We start from the raw sequence: 18,788 nt of genomic DNA, 5'->3' as shown, positions 1-18,788 counted from the left end.
GATGTATTTTCCCCAAGAGAATTGGATGTTAAAAAATGAACAAATGACAAGGAAATCCAAAGCTCTTCCTATCCAACCACATGTTCCCTAAAACCTGTAATGTGAAGATCACATTTATGTACGGTGATGAAGATACTCACAATATGTGCTCACAGCCTAATGAACAAAGACAGGACAATTTATTTTGTTCCTCTTTGAAACTTACTCCTGCACTCTAAAGCTTCACTTTTTAATATAATTTCATTTGCGTATCAGTAACTCTATTTTCTTGAATTGATTGCCTTTTTTTATTAAACTGAGATAAAACATTTTCTCCTCCTCAAGCAGTACTACACAGGATTGTAAGCTGACTTTGGAATTTATTAATTGGTGGATAACAACACATTTCATTTCAGCTAAATTTACCTCTTTGATTTAATCTCCCAAGTAGGGATTCAAATGAAGTTTTTACTTAGTTTTGAAGTTATGTCCTGATCACAACAACCCATCACAGCTTTAGTTCCAGCTTGGAGTTATTACCTGACCACCATTTTGATGGGATACACACCAACTCTCAGTCTCTTCTGTTCAGGTATATTGTAGGATATTCGTCCACTGCTGTTGGAGATCTCTGTGTCAAAATACACCCACCTACCCGAAGATGGCTCAGTCATTATGAAGATATCCACCTGAAAAACCAACAAAACAACAGTCTAGTGAGATAGTCAACATAACATCCCCCATTTACAAGGCCTGCCAAGCCTCGATAATATTAATATCCCCAACCATGGTTGGTAGTAAAAGCTTACTAGGAAGTTTGAAGGAACTTCATGACTCAGTAAGAACTTCAAAGAAAGTCCTCTCAATAAGCAAATGCTTCCTAATATACATTACAAGAGTTTATTGCCTTCATAATTTATTGTCTTCATAATTTATTGTCTTCATAATTTAAAACACTGATCTTAGTACTGCATGTGTATAGAGGTAAGAATATAGGTAGGAACATAGGTATAGAGGTAAGAAATTTGGGAGGAACCCTAAACTAGGAAAAAAGACAATTTTCTCTTGCATGACTATATCACCTTTATACACACTAAAGCTACAAAATTTCATCTGGTTATTTAGATGAAATCTTTATCAAATCATAACCTCGCCTACAACCAAAACACTTCAACTTATCAAAAGATTTCATCCATGTGGTTTTCTTCAACTGAAATATTTAATCAGAATCAACATAAAGGACAGTAAATATTTTGCTGGAACTGAAACAGGCCAATTAAAGCCTCCACACTTCAGTTTTGCCCTCAGCTCAGCAGCATTGCTCTCTTAATTTCCACAGAAACTCTTATAACCTCAGTGAATATGAAAAAATGTGTTCACTTGATGCTTGGCTTTATTAGCTGTAAGCCTGGCTTCTGCAGCCAGCTTTAGGAATGACAGTTTCAATTGTGTCACATTACTACTAATTTCTAAAACTAATCTTTACATGCTCAAGTGTAAGATACAGCAGCCACCTAGCCTCTAAAATGCCTATTTTATCTCGTTATTTTACCTGGGTAGGATGATACATTATTTGCTTTTAGTGGTTTATTAACTACTATAAAATTATTTCTCCATCTTCTTCAGAAAGTTAATTGTCTCCAGTAGGTGGTACAGATGGATGTCAGGTTCAGAAACCACTGTACAGCATACTCACCACTAACCAAAGGAGACAGCCATAATCAGGTAAGAGAGACGAGAGCTCAGAAAAAGGTCAGCTATCAGGAAAGCCCACTTTACAGCATACTTCTGCTGAACTAGTGGGGGACTCTCCTCACATATTTCCCCTCACTGTAAGGCTTTCTCTGACACTATACATGTGCTAAATTCAACAACTGTTTCTAGTAGAACTAAGAAAATTGATTGCTTGGTCTTCACCTTTTCACCTGTTAAAGCCACCATGTCCAGAGGTCCATACATAAAGCGCCCAACTAGTACCTGAGGACCATCTTCTGCTGCAATGACATCATTAGCTCGGTGATTAGCAGTCACATTCTGAAATAAGAGCGGAAGATGGGAAGAGTACTGTTTGTTTTTGTCACGAGGCTGCTGTCTCTGTTTTGTTATCAGCAGGAACACGGAAAACACAGTCCTGGACAGTATGTCTGATGTACATCAAGTGCATTGCATTCCCATATCAGCTAGAGCCTGATTTCCGCTAATGGTGGGTTCCTGAATAGACCTTCTAGAAAGAGTGCTAAAGATGACCAAGTATGAGAGAACATTTAAGGGAAAGCCAATTCTTCTTCACTTCAAGTGATGTCATGGAGCCACATCATTATGTGCAGGGCACATACATTTTAACTAACATTACTAAGTGACTTAGAACCTGAAGACAGGAGGAAATATTTTTGCTTGGCTTATGGATTTGTCTTTTATGCTATAAAAGAAACCTCCTAGCATAATGGAAACTTAGGGCCTGTCTGTTATTTAAAGAAATATACTTTCTCCTAACATGAAGTGATAAACCAAGACAAAATTGCTCATATTCCCTAACTGTTAATCTGCCTGCCTCTGGATTAAGTTAGCAGTTTTCAGCTCTTTAGTGATATTCAGTAATGTAAACTCTTATTCAAGGAGATCAAACCCCATTTAAATTTCTGTCAAACCCATGTTCCATATCTGCCACATATATTCAGAGTTAAACTTACCCTTAATTTGACATGTGTCCTTTTGCGTAGCCATTTTTCTCGTGGATTGGATGGACTTAGTGTTTCTGGATCCAGGTTGTCATTTTCCTTGAAATTTACATTTTCATACCTCATCACCTGAAATTATATTAATATTTTAATAAATAGTGTGTGGCCTGTGGAGTCTTAGTACTTGGCAAAGAAAGAGAAATTACACTGCTGCCCTAGTTGAGTGACACTGCAGAGCCAAAAGAACAATGGAAGTAGAGAAAAGTAAAGCCATATGTTCACATTAACTGCAAAGATAAAGAAACTGCTTTCACTTTGTTGGCCAGCACTTAATCTCAAATACATATTGAACAGCTTTTTCACTTGCAACAGAGCCTGCACATTCCTCCAGAGAAAATGGTGAAAACATTAGGATGGCATCAAGTGACAGTCACATTGTCTTGATTATGGTCTGCAAAGTCAGTAAAGTAGCTTAAAACCACAGAAGCATTTTTTAATGTCCTTTATGTGGCAGATGTCAAACTCCTGACTTCAGCTGTATTGAGTTTCTACACATCTACTCAGAGAGAAAGATTCTTATCCCATTTGGGTATTACTACTGCAGTAGGTGATAGGCAGGGACCCACAAGGACCCAATGAAGTCCAACTTGTGAAAATGCAGATCCCTATTATGTCACACACAATCTTACAACTTAAATATCATACACTTACCGAGAAACTTGCATGTCCAACTCAGATTTCAGGACACAACCCACAGAATTCAGAACCTGTGTGTGCGTTATGCCACATTTCAATTGAAACCAGAAGCCCTGTCTCTCTGAAATCTGTGGGTTGTACCTGCAATCACAAATAGCTATTTTGAATGAGAAATAGGTTAGCAAATTTTTCAAGTTCAACAGCTGGTTTTCTGTGCTGAAGTTTTACACTCTCAGTGCCCTTGCTAGAAGAGTGGTCTGGAACCATTTTAAAAGATGTCTTATAAGAAATCCCTTTAGTAAAATCATGCTGCATGAAATCAGAGTCAGCAAAGCAGACGGTTTGCAACAAATCACAGTAATGTTGAGAAGTAATCATGGTTTTTAACAAATTGGCATAAATTCTATTCATTAGAGGTAATGTGCAGGCAAGGCAATATATGCACCCACAGGGCATTCAGGAGCCATTAGTCCTAATCTTAACCTGCAACAAGGGCAGAAGGTCCAGACTGTACTGGAACTAACCAGTCCTTTACGTAGGGCTGTAAGCTCACATACTGCTTTACAGACATGTTCTAAATGCTTGAAAGGCCTATTCAATTCTAAAAGCTGTAATGCACATACAAAGCTAAGGAAGTCTCCTGTAAAGGACAGAGTTGACTTTCTTATGGAAGCAGTACTTTCAAACTGGTTTACTATCAGATGTATGCTAGTAATTTGATACTTAATAGGTAGATATATAATTCTGTAAGGCTGGAGATAGCCTACTCCTTCAAAAACAGGATAAAATTAATATATAATACAGGGTAAAACTGATCTGGGGCATGGGACAGGTGAGGTATGCATAAAAGTGCAATATTACCGGTCACAAACTCAGCAGTGCTAATGGTGGTCTCACTGTCCTGTTTACTTCTCCAATAAATCCAGATTTGTCACTCCTACATGAATTTGTATGTGATGCACTTAGCCATCTAACTGACCTAAAGATTACAAGACTGACCCTTGGAAAATGCAATTAACAATCACAAGGTTATCTGCTGCAGAGAGAAAAAAAAATAAATATCAATTACCTGTCTTAGGATGAAGGCCACAACGTCTGTTGATTCCCAGTAGCTGGCATGAAAGAGATGTGGCAGGGCCACTGTTGGAAAGGCTGTCAGCACATCTGGACAATACAAGGCATAATCTATTCGTTTTGTTCCCCACCACTTTGCAGTAACTACAAAAAAATGAAACAAAATAGCAAAACATTTCTATATCAATAAATTTCTTGCTGTCTTCATTTTTAAGCTAGATAATGGAATTAAGTCTTCTGCTTTCTTAATCTTGACATTTTGAGTCTGTTAAAGGTATCTATCATTCACGAAAGTACTGTTTTTACTGACTTTTCTTAAGTAAGATCTGACTTAAGTTAAGATCACTTAACTGCCTGCTACCTAAATAGTTCTTCTGTGTCCAAGTTTTGGGAAGCAGAAATCATCTCACCATGATCCCCACTGCTTTCCAGTCCATTGAAAATGTACAGTGAAAGACTAGTACTTCTATGATCAAGTTACAGGATAAGAATTGCAAATGCCTCCCCAACAGCAAAGCAAATATTGAGATAGATAGATAGATAGACAGACAGACAGACAGACAGACAGGCAGACATACGACTGTCGCCCATAGCAGGACAATATAATGTTTTATAGCACTTTTGAGTAACAAATCTTATCTACCTACACTGCTTCATACCTGGAACATGATCATAAATCCCTGTTGGTTTGCAACTCTTGTGGCTATTTATAAGTGCCACCTTAATATAAAACTGTGACTTCTTTTCTAGTACTTTATTTATCTAATTACAAAGAGAAAAGGAAGATAACTTGTGTTATGTAAAATTGCAGAAATTTGGGCTATTGTCATTCTTCCCAAATTCCAAGCAGATATCTTTTCTGCTCATAATCAATTTTTTCACAGAAACAATGTGAAGGGATAGGCTATTGCCATATCCAACAGCACATGGCACCAGGCTTCACTCACTGTTGGTGAGGCATGCTGATGGCAAGCTTTCAGTGGACCCGGAGTTTTCACTGTTTGTGCTGCCCAAGCTCAACTTTCTTGTTTTCCCTTGTGATTGATCAGAAGTACTTGGAGATCCAGGATTCTCCTGAGAGAAAGGTATGTTCAAAGAGCTATTCTCAAGGAACAGACCACTGTGATTGTGGAGAGCATCACCTACAGGTTACAAAAATGAAAACAACATTAAAAAGAAAGAATACACACCATGGTTTCGAAACTAGTGTTTGTCTGTATTATCTTATTTATTCATTTATTTTAAAATACAGGGCTAATGAGCATTTTCCTGAATAATATCACTTTTAATGGACATGGATGAAACTTGCTTCTTCAGAGTGAGAATAGCATGACACAGCATGACTATATGGAGAAAGGACACACCCTACTGCCATGAATGTGCAATGGTAGCTGGGTGCTTTTGGCCAGGATCTTCCTAACTGGGTAGTGATGCTGGGATGCCATTTTACTTCACACTCAACCCTACTCAATTTAAAGTAATTTCCTGAGAAGAATTACACAGACCTGGGAGTCTGTGATACTTCTCTGTTCCTCTTTCTGACATGAGCAAAATACAATTTTTTGCGTAACATGAAAAAAGTCAAAGATACTTCATGACTATGTGATTTTACCTAATTTTCTATAAGGTCAAGAAAGCACAATTCCTTCTACTAGCATCTTGCTCATCCACTCCTTTCTCTTTCTTCCCCAGAAATCAATCTATTTCTGTTTTTTTTTCTTGTATTCAAATTTTTAGTACCAACATAACTATTGTTTAGTAACTCACCTAGGAGAAGAGCAATCAAGACTGCTCAGTGGTCTGATATGTTGTAGTAGGTATCTACAAGAAGCTAATGGACAAGTGACCAAAAGAAATAGTGGTCAACTAATTGTAACAATAAATTGTTTAAAATGACAGTCAATGACATGGAATTTTCCAAGTGACTCTTCAACTAGAAAAGTGATATCACCCTCCTAAAGAGATATAAACTCCTCTTTAACACATCTACTATCACAAACCTCATGTATAAGAATAATCTTTTCTTAGTAATCTTCTTCGTTCCACACTTACTGTATATCTGTACTAACTCAGTCCCAGATGACTTTTTTTTAGCATACCAGCACATTGCTATTTCAAATTCTCTTGAGCTGTGTAAGAAGAGAACACTTAAGAGAAAAACACACAATGAGAGCTATGAAAACAGGCACTGTACCTAACTGGTGAGATCTTCCATCCCCTAGTGGGTATCTCTGGTACCGTGGGACATTGAATGGAGGAAGAAGATGGAATTTTTTCTCCAACAATGGTTCAAGTCTGCAGGCAGAGGGGTCAGCAGAGTGAAAGAAGCTGTACACTTGGCTGCAGGCTGGTCGGACCTGGCATACTTGGATGAGAATGAGACAGAAAAAGAGAGGTCAGTATTGCTGCTTTACAATTTTCAAGGAGTCTGTACAGAAACATAGTTAATACGGTCTTCTGAAACCTCCAGATTAGCACACATGTGGCCAAAAGAAATTTATCTGAATTGTTTCCTATTTCATATGCAAGGAATTCGCTTCACTGCACAGGAGTTTACAAAGACATCACAATCTGAGATGCAGGCACATAGGAAATGTGAAGAGCAGCAGAAGAGAAACAAATGGAAGCAAAGAAGGAGAAAGAAGTTAAAAATCTTGTAAACATATTATTGAGCATTATAGCTGTGATGCTCAGCACTTCAAATATTTACCAGCAAAATGGTCTGATGGGCTTGTGACATCCAGACAACTTAAACCTAGGGGACAGCAGAACCTTCCCTTTTATTATAAAAAACTGATTCTAACAAAACAAATACATAAACACATCTGAATTTTACCCGTCACATTTTCAGGTAGCTTTCTACCTTTCATTTCAGTAAAGAGGACACCTGACTCTTCTCAACTAATTTCCAACTGTCTGCATGATAGCTTTCAATCTGCCTGTTTTACTCTCAGTTGTGTCACAATTAACACTTTTAAATGGGATTCTTTTATCATATGCACCTCTAAAGGCTAATAATGCTTCAAGTAGACACTGCTCACCTCAGAATGTGTTTGAAAGGCCCATCAGTTGAGCTGCTCTCAAAGTATACTCCTTTGCAGGATACCAGAGGAAGGATGGAAGTGAGAGCTAATTTGAAGAAAATAGTTTAAAATACTAGTAATTAACATGAAATTTTCCTGTTGAAGTGTCTGGAGGCTAGCAGAGCAGAGACTGGAGAAAGTACTACTGGCTAGGAAAAAAAAAATCCCTCGGAGTTCTGAATTGTTGTCTCTTCTCATTATTGCAACAGATTTTCTCCCTCATCTGATAAATGAATGCATCATTTCCTCTAAAGATGCAGTGCTATCCAAAGCTCATACCATGCAAAGAGACAAAGCATGTGCTGAATAATGAAAAGTAAGCTTTTAACTGAAAAATTTAAAAAATCCAGATGCTTTAGAAATAAAACTAAAAAAATCCTCTCTGTGTCTGATCACTAGGCTCTGTTACTAGAGAGGAATGGCTCACAAGCAACCTACCCGAGGGCCAAATCCACCCGTGAAGCCAGACATGAACAAGAGGTAATGCTGAACAAAGCAGAGATGTTCTTTTTGGTATTGTTTTCAAGTACTGATTCTTGGTGAAGTGTAAGCTTCATGATTTATGACATGGAATATATGATTAACAGCAGAATATAACACTTTTGTAAGTGAGCAGTGGCAGCTCTGGAACAATCCTCATCCCCTCAGTACCCACCTACATTAATGTTCCCATCTCTTAAAGGAAGAAACTTACCTCTCTCCCTGACTTTAACTAGGCTCCTTTATTTACCTCCTTTTTTATGAGCCTCTTTGTTTACAAAGGTCATTATGCATCCTGTATTTTAACCCCAAGAAGAGCTTACCATCCAGACCAGGCAGAACAGTGCTCCTCATGGCCAGCACCAAACCAAGAGGTGATCCAAAAAGGAAGAAATCAGACACCTCAAACTCAAATCGGCCCAGATTTACTTCTGAGAGACTGGAATCCACTGGAGGAAGGTCTGCACCATCTTTCAACACGCTTGAGTGTATGCTGAACAAAGAAAATACTTAATCAAAAATAAAAATGGGCATTCAGAAAAAAAGAACACTCCTGAAACAGGATGCTTAGAAAGCTCTAGCTCTGCCATTTAGATCCAAACAGTACACCTTAAAACTGTAAAATGATATTGCAGTATAGCAGCCATGATTTTCAGTGCAGCTATTCAGCAAATTTACTACCTTCAACATGCAAGAGTTTCCTGCAATTTTTCTACAGAACCCTTGGTAAAGTTTTGCAAGGACCATGAATATTCAAGTTTACTGTTTTAAATACAACACAGTATTTCTCCTACAAAGAACCTAAAAGTGACTGACCAAAAACATCTTCATGTTTTCAGTCACAGGCAAGAGAAAAACAACCATTCTGTCACAGAGGGAAAACATTCTACAACACATTGATATCCAGAAAATGCAATGGTTTCAAAATGAATGCAGAATAGTCAACAAAAGCAAAGCAAAGGACATTCAGTCAAAGCAAGACTACAGAATTACCTTAACCTGCTAGTAAGAAAAATGCCACACTTGAAGTAAGGCACAGTACTAAGTTTGCCCTATACTCAACTCTAGCAGAACTGAAACTTCAACACACAGTAAAACCTCCTCTTCTGCATCACTCAAAATGAAATAAAGGAAATAGGATGGTAAATAGAGGAAACAAAAGCCCAAATAATTCAGGTAAGTAAAAAACCAAATAGCTTAGAACCAGCAGGAACAATGAGACAAAGGGAATGCTTATATTCCCATCCCATGTATTTAAAAGGTTTTTCAGGATAAAGGAAAACTAAGTTAACTTCTCCCTCCAATCCCCTCCTTATTTACACCAAATGTTTATGCAGGGCTTTTTTTTGTTGTTGTTTTAAAGCTGATCTGAATAGCTCACAGAACAATGGGAACACCTAAAGCTATAATTCTCACCAGACAATAATAAAAGTCCTGAAAGTGTAGTCAGAGGGACTGTTATAAAGAAATAAGTAACAGAAATTTGCAATTATAAGTATTCATCCATCTTGTTTTGAGTGAGCTGTACTGAAGAAAGGAGAACTTTGTGCATTCATTTTTGCATGTTCGAAGCCCTCACAACTGAATAAAGATTAAATAAAAAACTCCCCAGATATGAGTATGTTCATATTAGACCCACTAAATCCATCATTTTCTCTGAGAACTTTAAGCAAACCTCCAGAAACATACTACAACCAATAATAATGCCTCTGTGCTCTGGTGCTTACAGGCTCCTTTCAATGGCAAGCCCATTTCTTTTACGCAGTCATCAACCACTGGTTACCTGGACAGGAACGCATGGTGCTGGGTTATGGTATCACAGTCGTAAGTGGATGAGTCACTCTGTTTCCAAGGCAGCGACAGCCTTTGCTTCTCATCCTCCATGATTCCTGAGATGTCAATATTGCTTTTGCTCAGGTGTTTGCTGTCACCCAGACTGGAGTCCTCTGCTAAGAGTGGATTATCCTTCAGAAAATGAGCAGAGCAAAGTGAAGATTTAGACAGATAATAAAATATAAAAACGCTTATATGAAATGCCTACATTTATACATATGACCTCACTTTATCCAACAAAGGGTGGAACCCTAACCCTAACCCTAAAAATTTCTCTTTGCAGCAGAAAGGAAAGAGATGAAGACTAAATTTCTCTTCAAGATAATAGCCCAAAAACTGGAAAGAGAATCAGGAATTTGAGGGTGGAGGGGGATGCAAGGGGTGGGAAGGAGGATTAATACAAAAGCTTTATCCATCATGACTCCATCATGCTCAGAGAACTATAAATATCATAAGGTAATCAGAAGGGGTCTTACCTGAGTGCACAAAATGCACATTACAACATTAATGATCTTGCTCATCATGTTCCATGGATATGGGATCTGATTTTTTTTAAATTTTAGCTGCCGCAGGGTGCAAGAGACCAGTGGCACCATATCATAAAGATTATTTACTATTGTTCATAATAATGCTGCATGCTGCATAATAATGCTGCAGCTGATGCTGCAGATGCTGCTTTTCAAAATAAACGCCATTGGATGGAACCTCGCACCTCATTCATGCATGAGATCTGTATGCATGAGGTATGCAAGATCTGTTTTTTATAATAAGCGTGCATAAAACCTGGAGAATGAGAGGCTGGAGAACAGCCATACAGAAAGACATCTTGGAGGTGGTGGTCAACAGCAAGCTGAATATGAATCAACAGTGTGCCCTGGCACCTAGGAGGACCAATTGCACCTTGAGGTGCATCAGGCACAGCATTGCCATCCAGTCTAGGGAAGGTGATTGTCCTGCTGTGCTCTGGTGTGGCCTCACTTTGAGTCCTGTGTGCAGTTCTGGGCACAGCAATACAAGATACAAAAGCTGTTAGAGGGTGTCCAAAGGAGGGCTATAAAGATGGTGAAGGGTCTGGAGGGGAAGTCATATGAGGAGTAGTTGCGGTTTCATGGTTTGTTCAGGCTGGAGAAAAGGGAGACCTCATGGCAGTCTATAGCATCCTCATTAGACGAAGTGGAGGGGCAGGCATAGCCAAACTCAATGAGCAAAGAAAAATTAGTTTTAGAAGGAAATAGGATTAGATCTCTGTGAGATGACCCTAGAGAAAGTCACTGGAAAGCCAGCTCAGCACTGCGTAAGAGAGCACAAAGGATTCAAAGTTGTTCCCTTCCTTCTTGCATACATCTATCTCCCAGCTCTCATTTACTTTCTTTCTCAAGTGTGTTGCACACAATAATGAAGTTTACATGGTAGCATTACTTTAAAACCTGTACTTTCACTACCATAAAATCTTTCCTAGATCACAGGTAGAACGAATCCTCTCTTCTGTGCAAATGCAGCACTTGCATGGACACTCAGTGGTGCATTCACAGGTCCGCAGGTGATTTACATTCCTTATAAAGAAAGAGGTGTTCTTTCACTAGTCACTAAAACTTACTCATAGTATGTCTTAATACTAGACTACCCCCAGGCAATAGTGTAAGGAATCCCAGATCCCAGGTGAAAAGAAAGAAAGAACAAAAGAAAGAAAATATTTTGACAAAAATGGCAGCCTACCAGAGACTTCTGATCGAGGATGTGTTTGCATCCACAGTTAAGGACCATATAGAGCACTTGGTAATCCTACTTTAAAGGCTAACAGATAAAGCCTTCACTACTTGTTCTGTATATCATAAAACTGAAGTTGACAACTTAATTTTTAACAGCAAATTTTTGATACACAGGCAGAATCCCATTCTATCATGGCAATTTACCAAATACTTAAATTTCCTCTGGAGCTGATTTCCTCCATGGAATAAATCTATAGGGTTTCAGCTGTGTGTATTTTTTTCTCTTCACCTGGATGCTGCTGATGCTTCCTCTCCTGCTACTGTTCCGACTCTCATAAGCTGTATTAGAATTATAGCAGATGGCATCAAAGCCCAAAATTCCTCCAATGCAGTCACCTATAAGACACACCTGAAAAAAAGATTTTTTTTGAAGATGTAGCAAGTGTTTTTGAAAGAGACAAAAAGCATCACAGTACTGCAGAGGAGTTTCTGTCTTACTTCATCCCCTTGAAACCGGTTTTTGTACTTTCATTTATATTGCAGCTACTTTTTTCTACTTTCTTTTATCACCAGAAATATGCCCTATGCGAAGAATATCTGCCCCAGGGACTATTTTGATGAGTGCGAGTTCTGCCAAATGGATTGGAACTCTTCCAGCTGCTTGCAGCCAGATTCCAGCTCATTAAGTCCAGATCACTGGACCAGTGTCACAAAGACTTCAAGCCACTTAACATTTTCTTCAGAGTCATACAGGGGAGAGAACCTTACAGATTGGCACTCCCCTGTCATGACAAGGGAACAAAACTTTAAAATTATGTATTAAGCAGAAGAGTCATTCTTGCTTCACATGGAGGCTATCTTCAAAGTATGGCAATTCAAAATACATATGCTACTAAAACTGGGAATTCAAGAGTAATTTTATGGTACACTAGAATCTCCCTCACAAGCTAATTCCACTGAACACCTCCCCATCCCACGAGATGATTCTTTCTCCCTGCTCCCCAGTCTGTGTCTGAGCATGAGTAACAGCTTGATAGCATGCTTCAGCAAGCCTCTCCTTATGATGTTCAAACTGAAACAATTGTCTGATCCGTTGTCCCCAAATCTGATTAGCATAACAGAAGATATTACAAACTTTAACTTCTAAATTCAGCTTGACTACAACAATAAACTACAAGTTTTGGATACAGGATGTTGTGCATGCTTTCTCTGAAGTGAAGAATGTTAGGAAAAGTGAGTTTTTCAAGATGTAGGTAGGGAAAAAACCTCAAACTCCTCTCGGTGCATGTCCATGTAGCACTCTTCCTATAGTGAGTACATCTCTTGTATTCAACTAAAATTATAAAAAAACACTTTAAAAAATAAAATATCAAAATGTAGTGAGGAGATATCTATCCTAAGGCATTTCTGTTTCTAAAGTTTATCAACTGAACAGCATGTCATTTTACTCTTTGATTTCAAGTTCCTATGCATAATGAAGTCCACAAAAAGCTGAAAATCTTATGATTCAGGTAATTTCAAAAAAATTAACAGCACTTTTTGTAGTGAGTTGGCAATATCTTCTTCAATTTACCACTGTGTTTCTAATCCTTACTATTATTGGCATTAATGTAAGGGAGTGAACTTGTTCCAGATACTATATAAAATCAAAAAGGCAATCTGATCGAATGCACTTATAATGTAAATTGACAGAAGAGACAAAAATATGAAAGCAAAGATCCACACAGGATGCATGTCAAGATATATGATATATATTCAATCAGTACAGGACTTATTTAGAGACAGAGCTGAAATTTCTGTCTAAGGAGGAAAGCAAAGCACTTTAGAGAACACAGAGAAGTCATTTCAATTTTAACAGTGTGGGCAGTTGATGTGAATATTCTGTGGAACATAGAGAAGTCAAGCAGACTCTTCCACAGGAAGTAATATATATTATTTGTAAACCACAACAGGGAGATTTTTTTGTAGCTTTGTCAAAGAAAAAAATTGTAATACTAAAGTTCTATTGAGAAAATGTTCATATTATTTTTGTAACTCATATCATTCTTTACATAATTTCACCTTTCATAATGCTCTGTCACTGCAGCTGGGCTGGTTTTATGCTTTAATCAAGAACAGTTTACTGTGCATAGTAAAAATGGCTTCCAACCGAATTTTAGTCTAAAAATACTGACATATCACAGCATAATCTTATTAGTGTCATGGAAAAGAATTTGTGTAATAAGACACATGCTTCCCCTTCAAAGTTTACACTATACTCTATACTAAATGTATTTTCTTTCTTTTTCTGAAGTGTGAAGGTCACTGTACTTAAAGGAAGTACATGTTCCTGGCCCTTGTAGACAGCCCCATTATGAATAATATCAGTAACTCACACAGAGTATCAATATCATATTTCTATGTGAAGCAGGAGGTTTTGTAGACTAAAGATGGTGAAGCAGGAACAGTACCTGACAGTTACTGTCGGTTGAAAGAAACAGTGGGCGGGTCACACCAGAAAAATTGCATTATTTCCCCAGAGTTAGACAGGAAATCTGCAACACTGCTAGCAACTGATATTTGTCTTCTATGTTTCTTTACTGTCAATTGTTTTATTACTGTAGTCATGGAGGGAAGGAAGAAATCGTAGTTCAGTATTGGATTTCTTAGGATCTTAAAGGTGTCACAATTTTTCCATCAACTATGTCTGAAGAACTCATTAACATAGATGATAATTTGTCTCGGGCTGGCATGCTTGTCCACTATGTACCCTGCTTACTGTAGCATAGCAAAGTAAGAGGTTAGGAGTCAAAATGCTTGTGGAAGAAGGTATATAATCTTCCAACAGCTGAGTAAATCCACATGAGATAGTGCACAGGATTCCAGAAGTGCCTGTCTTGTGCTGGACACTGAGAAGGCATTTTGTGTGGGTGACCTCAAGCTAACATTTATTCATCATATTTTTACTGTCCCACACTCATAACTCATGCTCCTCAACACAATGGCTTGAAAAGAAACAGCCTTGCTCTGAAGAAATTTTACTTTGATGTAAGAGAAAATAGTCCTACCTGTCCATTAAAACCAGCCCCATCAGTAGATTTGAGAAACTCATTGTAAACTTGATTGGCTCTACTGATCACCATGGCAACTGCATCCTGGTACTGAGGAGATGAAACAGCCAGCAAAGGCAAGGCAGCCAGTGGGATGTGGTCTTCACTACTGCTGAGACAGCTCTCATCATAGCTGTAAGGATTTAGGCTAGAAAAGGACATGTTATCATCAGGAAAAGTGCAAGATGCAGCACACAGCACTAGAGAATGAGCAGTTACAAACAGAAATGGGTTGGGCCACTGCAGCTTACAATGAGCAAACACAGGAAGGATCATTTTCTCAGAGAACTCAACTCCTTAAAAAACTCAAGGCATTACTCAAGATTACTCATGATTACATATCAACCCAAGGCTTTATTACCTCCTCAACTCTTCTGCAGTGTTTTCTGCTCTACGTGAGGTTCAAATGTAACTCTGGGCTCTATACTGCAACAAAAAAGATTCTAAAAGCAACCATCACTTAGGGAAGCCCCAGACAAAACAATGAGAAGTGTCTCTGCTTACAAGAATAGAAATCAAGAAAATCTGATTCTCTCCTTCCCTCACCACAGTTCAGCAGTTAATCCTGGTTTGCACTTGTAGAAGAGTTGATGCAGGAGTATGCATTTCCTTCTCATTTCTCTATCCTGCCATTTAAAATATTTATGTCACAGAAAGTAATGTTACTTGAAAACATTCTGTCATTCAATGTGTGAATTTCAAGACTAAAAAAGCAATCTGAAAAACACTGAGGAAGAGCAGCTTCTGAAGCGGATATATCCAATAAAAATGTTTTTTAAAACAAATTCATCCACTTAGAAAAAGATGGAAGATTGTTGCAAGTCTTGCAGTCAGCAAAAGATTAAGAATGATTCACAAAATTTCATTATGAAATATATGTGTCACAGAAAATCATTCAAAATCACAATTCATAACCAAACACCAGGGAATGCAAATCAACTTACCTGGAAACAAGAGAGAAAGCTGCTGAACAGATTTCTGGGCAGGGAACAAGTTTCATTAAGATATGACCCAAAGAGGCAGGGAAATGGGCTCGGGTCACCTTCTCAAACACAGAACTGAAGGTGTTGATATCTGCCAGCTTGCTGCTGTGGTCTCCACTTCCAGTGTCTAATATGTTCCCCCCATGTAGGATCAAAATTAACACATGAGTTTTACAATTCTGCTGTTGAACTCCTTCCTGCAAGAAAAACACAAAACAGGAAAGGAGGGGGCATTTTTATGGGCTTTGTTAGTTTACTTGGTGTCAACATTAGCAGTGATGTTTTTTTTCTCCCACCCCCACTGTGATAATTCTGTGATACTTGCTTTCACTGGAGTGGGTGGGGGCATGTGTGTGCATGTGTGCATGTCCTGTGTTCCATTTAATTCAAGTATGTCTGAATCATATAGAGCCCACTATGCTCTGACACAAACCCAGCAGCACAGAGTAGGTTTCAGATCAACAAAGCCAGTTTTGCGTACATCGGAAGTTACTTTAAATACTCTGAGACTGGAAAAAAATTCCAACCTCCACAGGCAGCGTAAGCAATCATCTGTCTAGGTATCCTAGTGATTGCTTCGTTTACTGGCAAGGTTCTCATTCAAACCATCACAAGTCCAAAAAAGACAAACTTCTCTGCCAATGAAAATATTCAGCAAAAGCAGATGATACAGTTATCTCAGACTTTTGAGACTGGTAGCTTCTTATTAAAATGAAAAACACTTACAGAAAAAGTAAAAAAATGCACCATTGCTGATAGCCATAAAACTCACAAAAGAATTTACGCATATGTGAATAGCTGCATACACAGACAATAGTCAGCATGTTTTATAGAATAACCAAAATATTTCCTACTTGAAACTGGAAAAGCATTTTGAATGTTTCACAATTTCACCTTTTTTTCCTCTTTACCCCTTGATAGTCATGTGCACTCCAAGAACCCAGCAATACATTAAAAGATTAGATTTTTTTGTTGTTAAATCTTGATGGCTATTTTCTTCTTCACTTTGAATGACATGATTCCTGAAGGTTTCTAGTTCCTGACCAAATATGAACACACTGCAAAAACAACAGTAATGTTTTTTGTCTAAGGATCATTAAATGCTAGATTGGGCGATTTACTCAGAATCAGGCAATGTTCTGGACAGTTTATGCTTAAGTTTTGGAATTAAGGGAAATGAGTAACTTTAGCACTTGTATAATGGTGACAGAGAAATGTCTGAAAATGAGAGAATTGTAGGTTATTCTACTATTTCTGTTCAGCTCATAAATTTAAGTATCCAGTAGAACTATTCACTGTGAAGGCATTTTTCTGACCTGATTTGTAACTGCTTAAATACAGGAGAATCATACGAGCATTTTTCACATTCCATTTTTCCATGCACTGATTTACAATTTCCTTCTCCATAAGGTTTTTCATTCCAGTTTTCAGAAGGGAAATTTAATTCCCTTTAAAAGCTAAATGTAGTTTCTTCCATGGACAATGTCTGCTTGTAAGTAAGCAGCACTGCTGAGGAGTTGGTGGAAATGAAAGCTTCAAAAAGGAAAAATTCAAGGGGGTCAATATTGCTGAAGTTACTGGTATGAGAAGTCTCTCAGTTGGATTTAACTGATATCTTTCACAGGAAGACTCAAAGAGAATAAAATTAATTTGTCTGTCAAAAGTAGCTCAACCTTCACTTAGATAAGGTGCTCAAGTACCGACTGGACATCTGAAGTCAATCAATGACTGTCATCATTTTAAGGGGCTGTAGAACTGAGTTCTTCAAAAATGGTAAAGTAGACATTTCCATTACCTGTCCTATGTATGGACAGAGGTCCTTAATCAGTTTTCTGGAAGGACCACAACGTGTTGAGATTCTTTCCTGCTTCTAAAATAAGTTGATTCTGTTATTACCAAATTCATGACTGCTGCTGAATCTGCTTCACAAAACCTGGATTCCCAGTCAAGTACTAAGCAGACATAATTTCTCTTCAGAAAACTGAGTCCTATTTCCACCTAAGTATGCAATGTCTAAAAATCTTTTTAGATGTTTCTCAGTGATTGCATGTGCACCTACTAAACAAGGGAAAAACACATTAAGCCATGAGATGAGTTTACAATTGCATAACACAATATGAAAGTACTTTCACATGTCTACTCCTTGAAAATCAGCACAGCTTGTTTTAGGAAAAAATCTCACCCCATTGTCCTCATGTATTTCAATACTGTCTTGAGCAGGGAACCTTTGTTTTCTTGAAGAGGTTCTATATAATTCACCTGAAAGGAAAAGAGACATATTAGTAAACATTTGTCTGTTACGTCTTTTACAGACATCTATGGAGGTAAGGCACTTTTCTAATTTCAAGACATACAGTTCTGTTCACAGGAAATTTGGTAAACAAACAGAATGATACATGCTCACCAGTGATTCAGAGAGACACTAAGCAAGTTTGGCATCTCTAACTTTGCTGGAAGTAACTTGTTGCCCTGTCTCTTCATGTGGAATACATCAGATCTCAAAATTGCCATGAGAAGAAAGCCAGGTGAAAGGAAAAACACTGAGTGATTCAACACCCCAAAGCAAGCATGAAAGGCATGGGTTTGATACATGACTAAAAAATAAGTTTGTACCCTGAATCTAGGACAAGAGAATTCGTATGGTGATTCCAAAACTTCTGAGATCATGAGGTAAGGTTCAAACCCATACTAAGAATCAAGACAGGTTCTCTTTTTTTTAATTTATTTTATTACATAGACCATTTCAAACATCCCTCATATTTTGACATGTTAGTTAGGAAAGATTTAAAGGAAGAAAAAAAAAAAAAGGAGAACTTGTGTTGGCTACAAAGCATAAAGTGGTGATAGTCCCAAAAGAAAACTGCTATTTCCCTTATCATGCTCCCATGAGAAATGATGCCGTTTCTTGCCATCTGCTGCACTATTGCCAGCCCTTTATAATGACAAATCTGTCATAAGAAATATGTTCACATGAAGACTGTGACATATGCTTTCTATTAACAAATGCGAAAGAATACTGTAAATATACTGCAGATGCAGTTTTGCAAACTGCACTGTTTATAGGAAAACAAGGGCATGCATCAATGAGCTCAGTCCTGCTCTGAAAATCACGGCATGAGATAGTTCCTGTGTTAAGTTCCACAGTTTCTTCATTGAATGAGTCTTACACATACACATGCTACCA

At 37.9% G+C, this 18,788-nt stretch overlaps 1 protein-coding gene across 2 annotated transcripts in view; it reads right to left on the bottom strand.

Annotated features, from left to right (window-relative positions):
- The window catches only part of PITPNM3 (PITPNM family member 3), a 52,679-nt gene that overhangs the window by 8,903 nt on the left and 24,988 nt on the right, over positions 1 to 18,788 (bottom strand). For both annotated transcript variants that reach the window (XM_023939561.2, XM_086859223.1), the window contains 12 exons: positions 17,787 to 17,863; positions 15,566 to 15,801; positions 14,580 to 14,769; positions 11,822 to 11,941; positions 9,774 to 9,955; positions 8,314 to 8,483; positions 6,622 to 6,792; positions 5,375 to 5,569; positions 4,423 to 4,571; positions 2,670 to 2,786; positions 1,897 to 2,013; positions 520 to 668 (listed from right to left, as the gene is read on the bottom strand). In XM_023939561.2, the coding sequence (XP_023795329.2) occupies positions 520 to 668; positions 1,897 to 2,013; positions 2,670 to 2,786; positions 4,423 to 4,571; positions 5,375 to 5,569; positions 6,622 to 6,792; positions 8,314 to 8,483; positions 9,774 to 9,955; positions 11,822 to 11,941; positions 14,580 to 14,769; positions 15,566 to 15,801; positions 17,787 to 17,863 (1,873 nt within the window). The remainder of the gene's footprint in view (positions 1 to 519; positions 669 to 1,896; positions 2,014 to 2,669; positions 2,787 to 4,422; positions 4,572 to 5,374; positions 5,570 to 6,621; positions 6,793 to 8,313; positions 8,484 to 9,773; positions 9,956 to 11,821; positions 11,942 to 14,579; positions 14,770 to 15,565; positions 15,802 to 17,786; positions 17,864 to 18,788) is intronic.

Source organism: Cyanistes caeruleus, chromosome 21 (assembly GCF_971803275.1).
Source record: "Cyanistes caeruleus chromosome 21, bCyaCae1.hap1.1, whole genome shotgun sequence".
Lineage (NCBI taxonomy): Eukaryota > Metazoa > Chordata > Aves > Passeriformes > Paridae > Cyanistes > Cyanistes caeruleus.
Note: the sequence above shows the minus strand (reverse complement) of the source record. Positions and strands in the feature narration are given on the sequence as shown.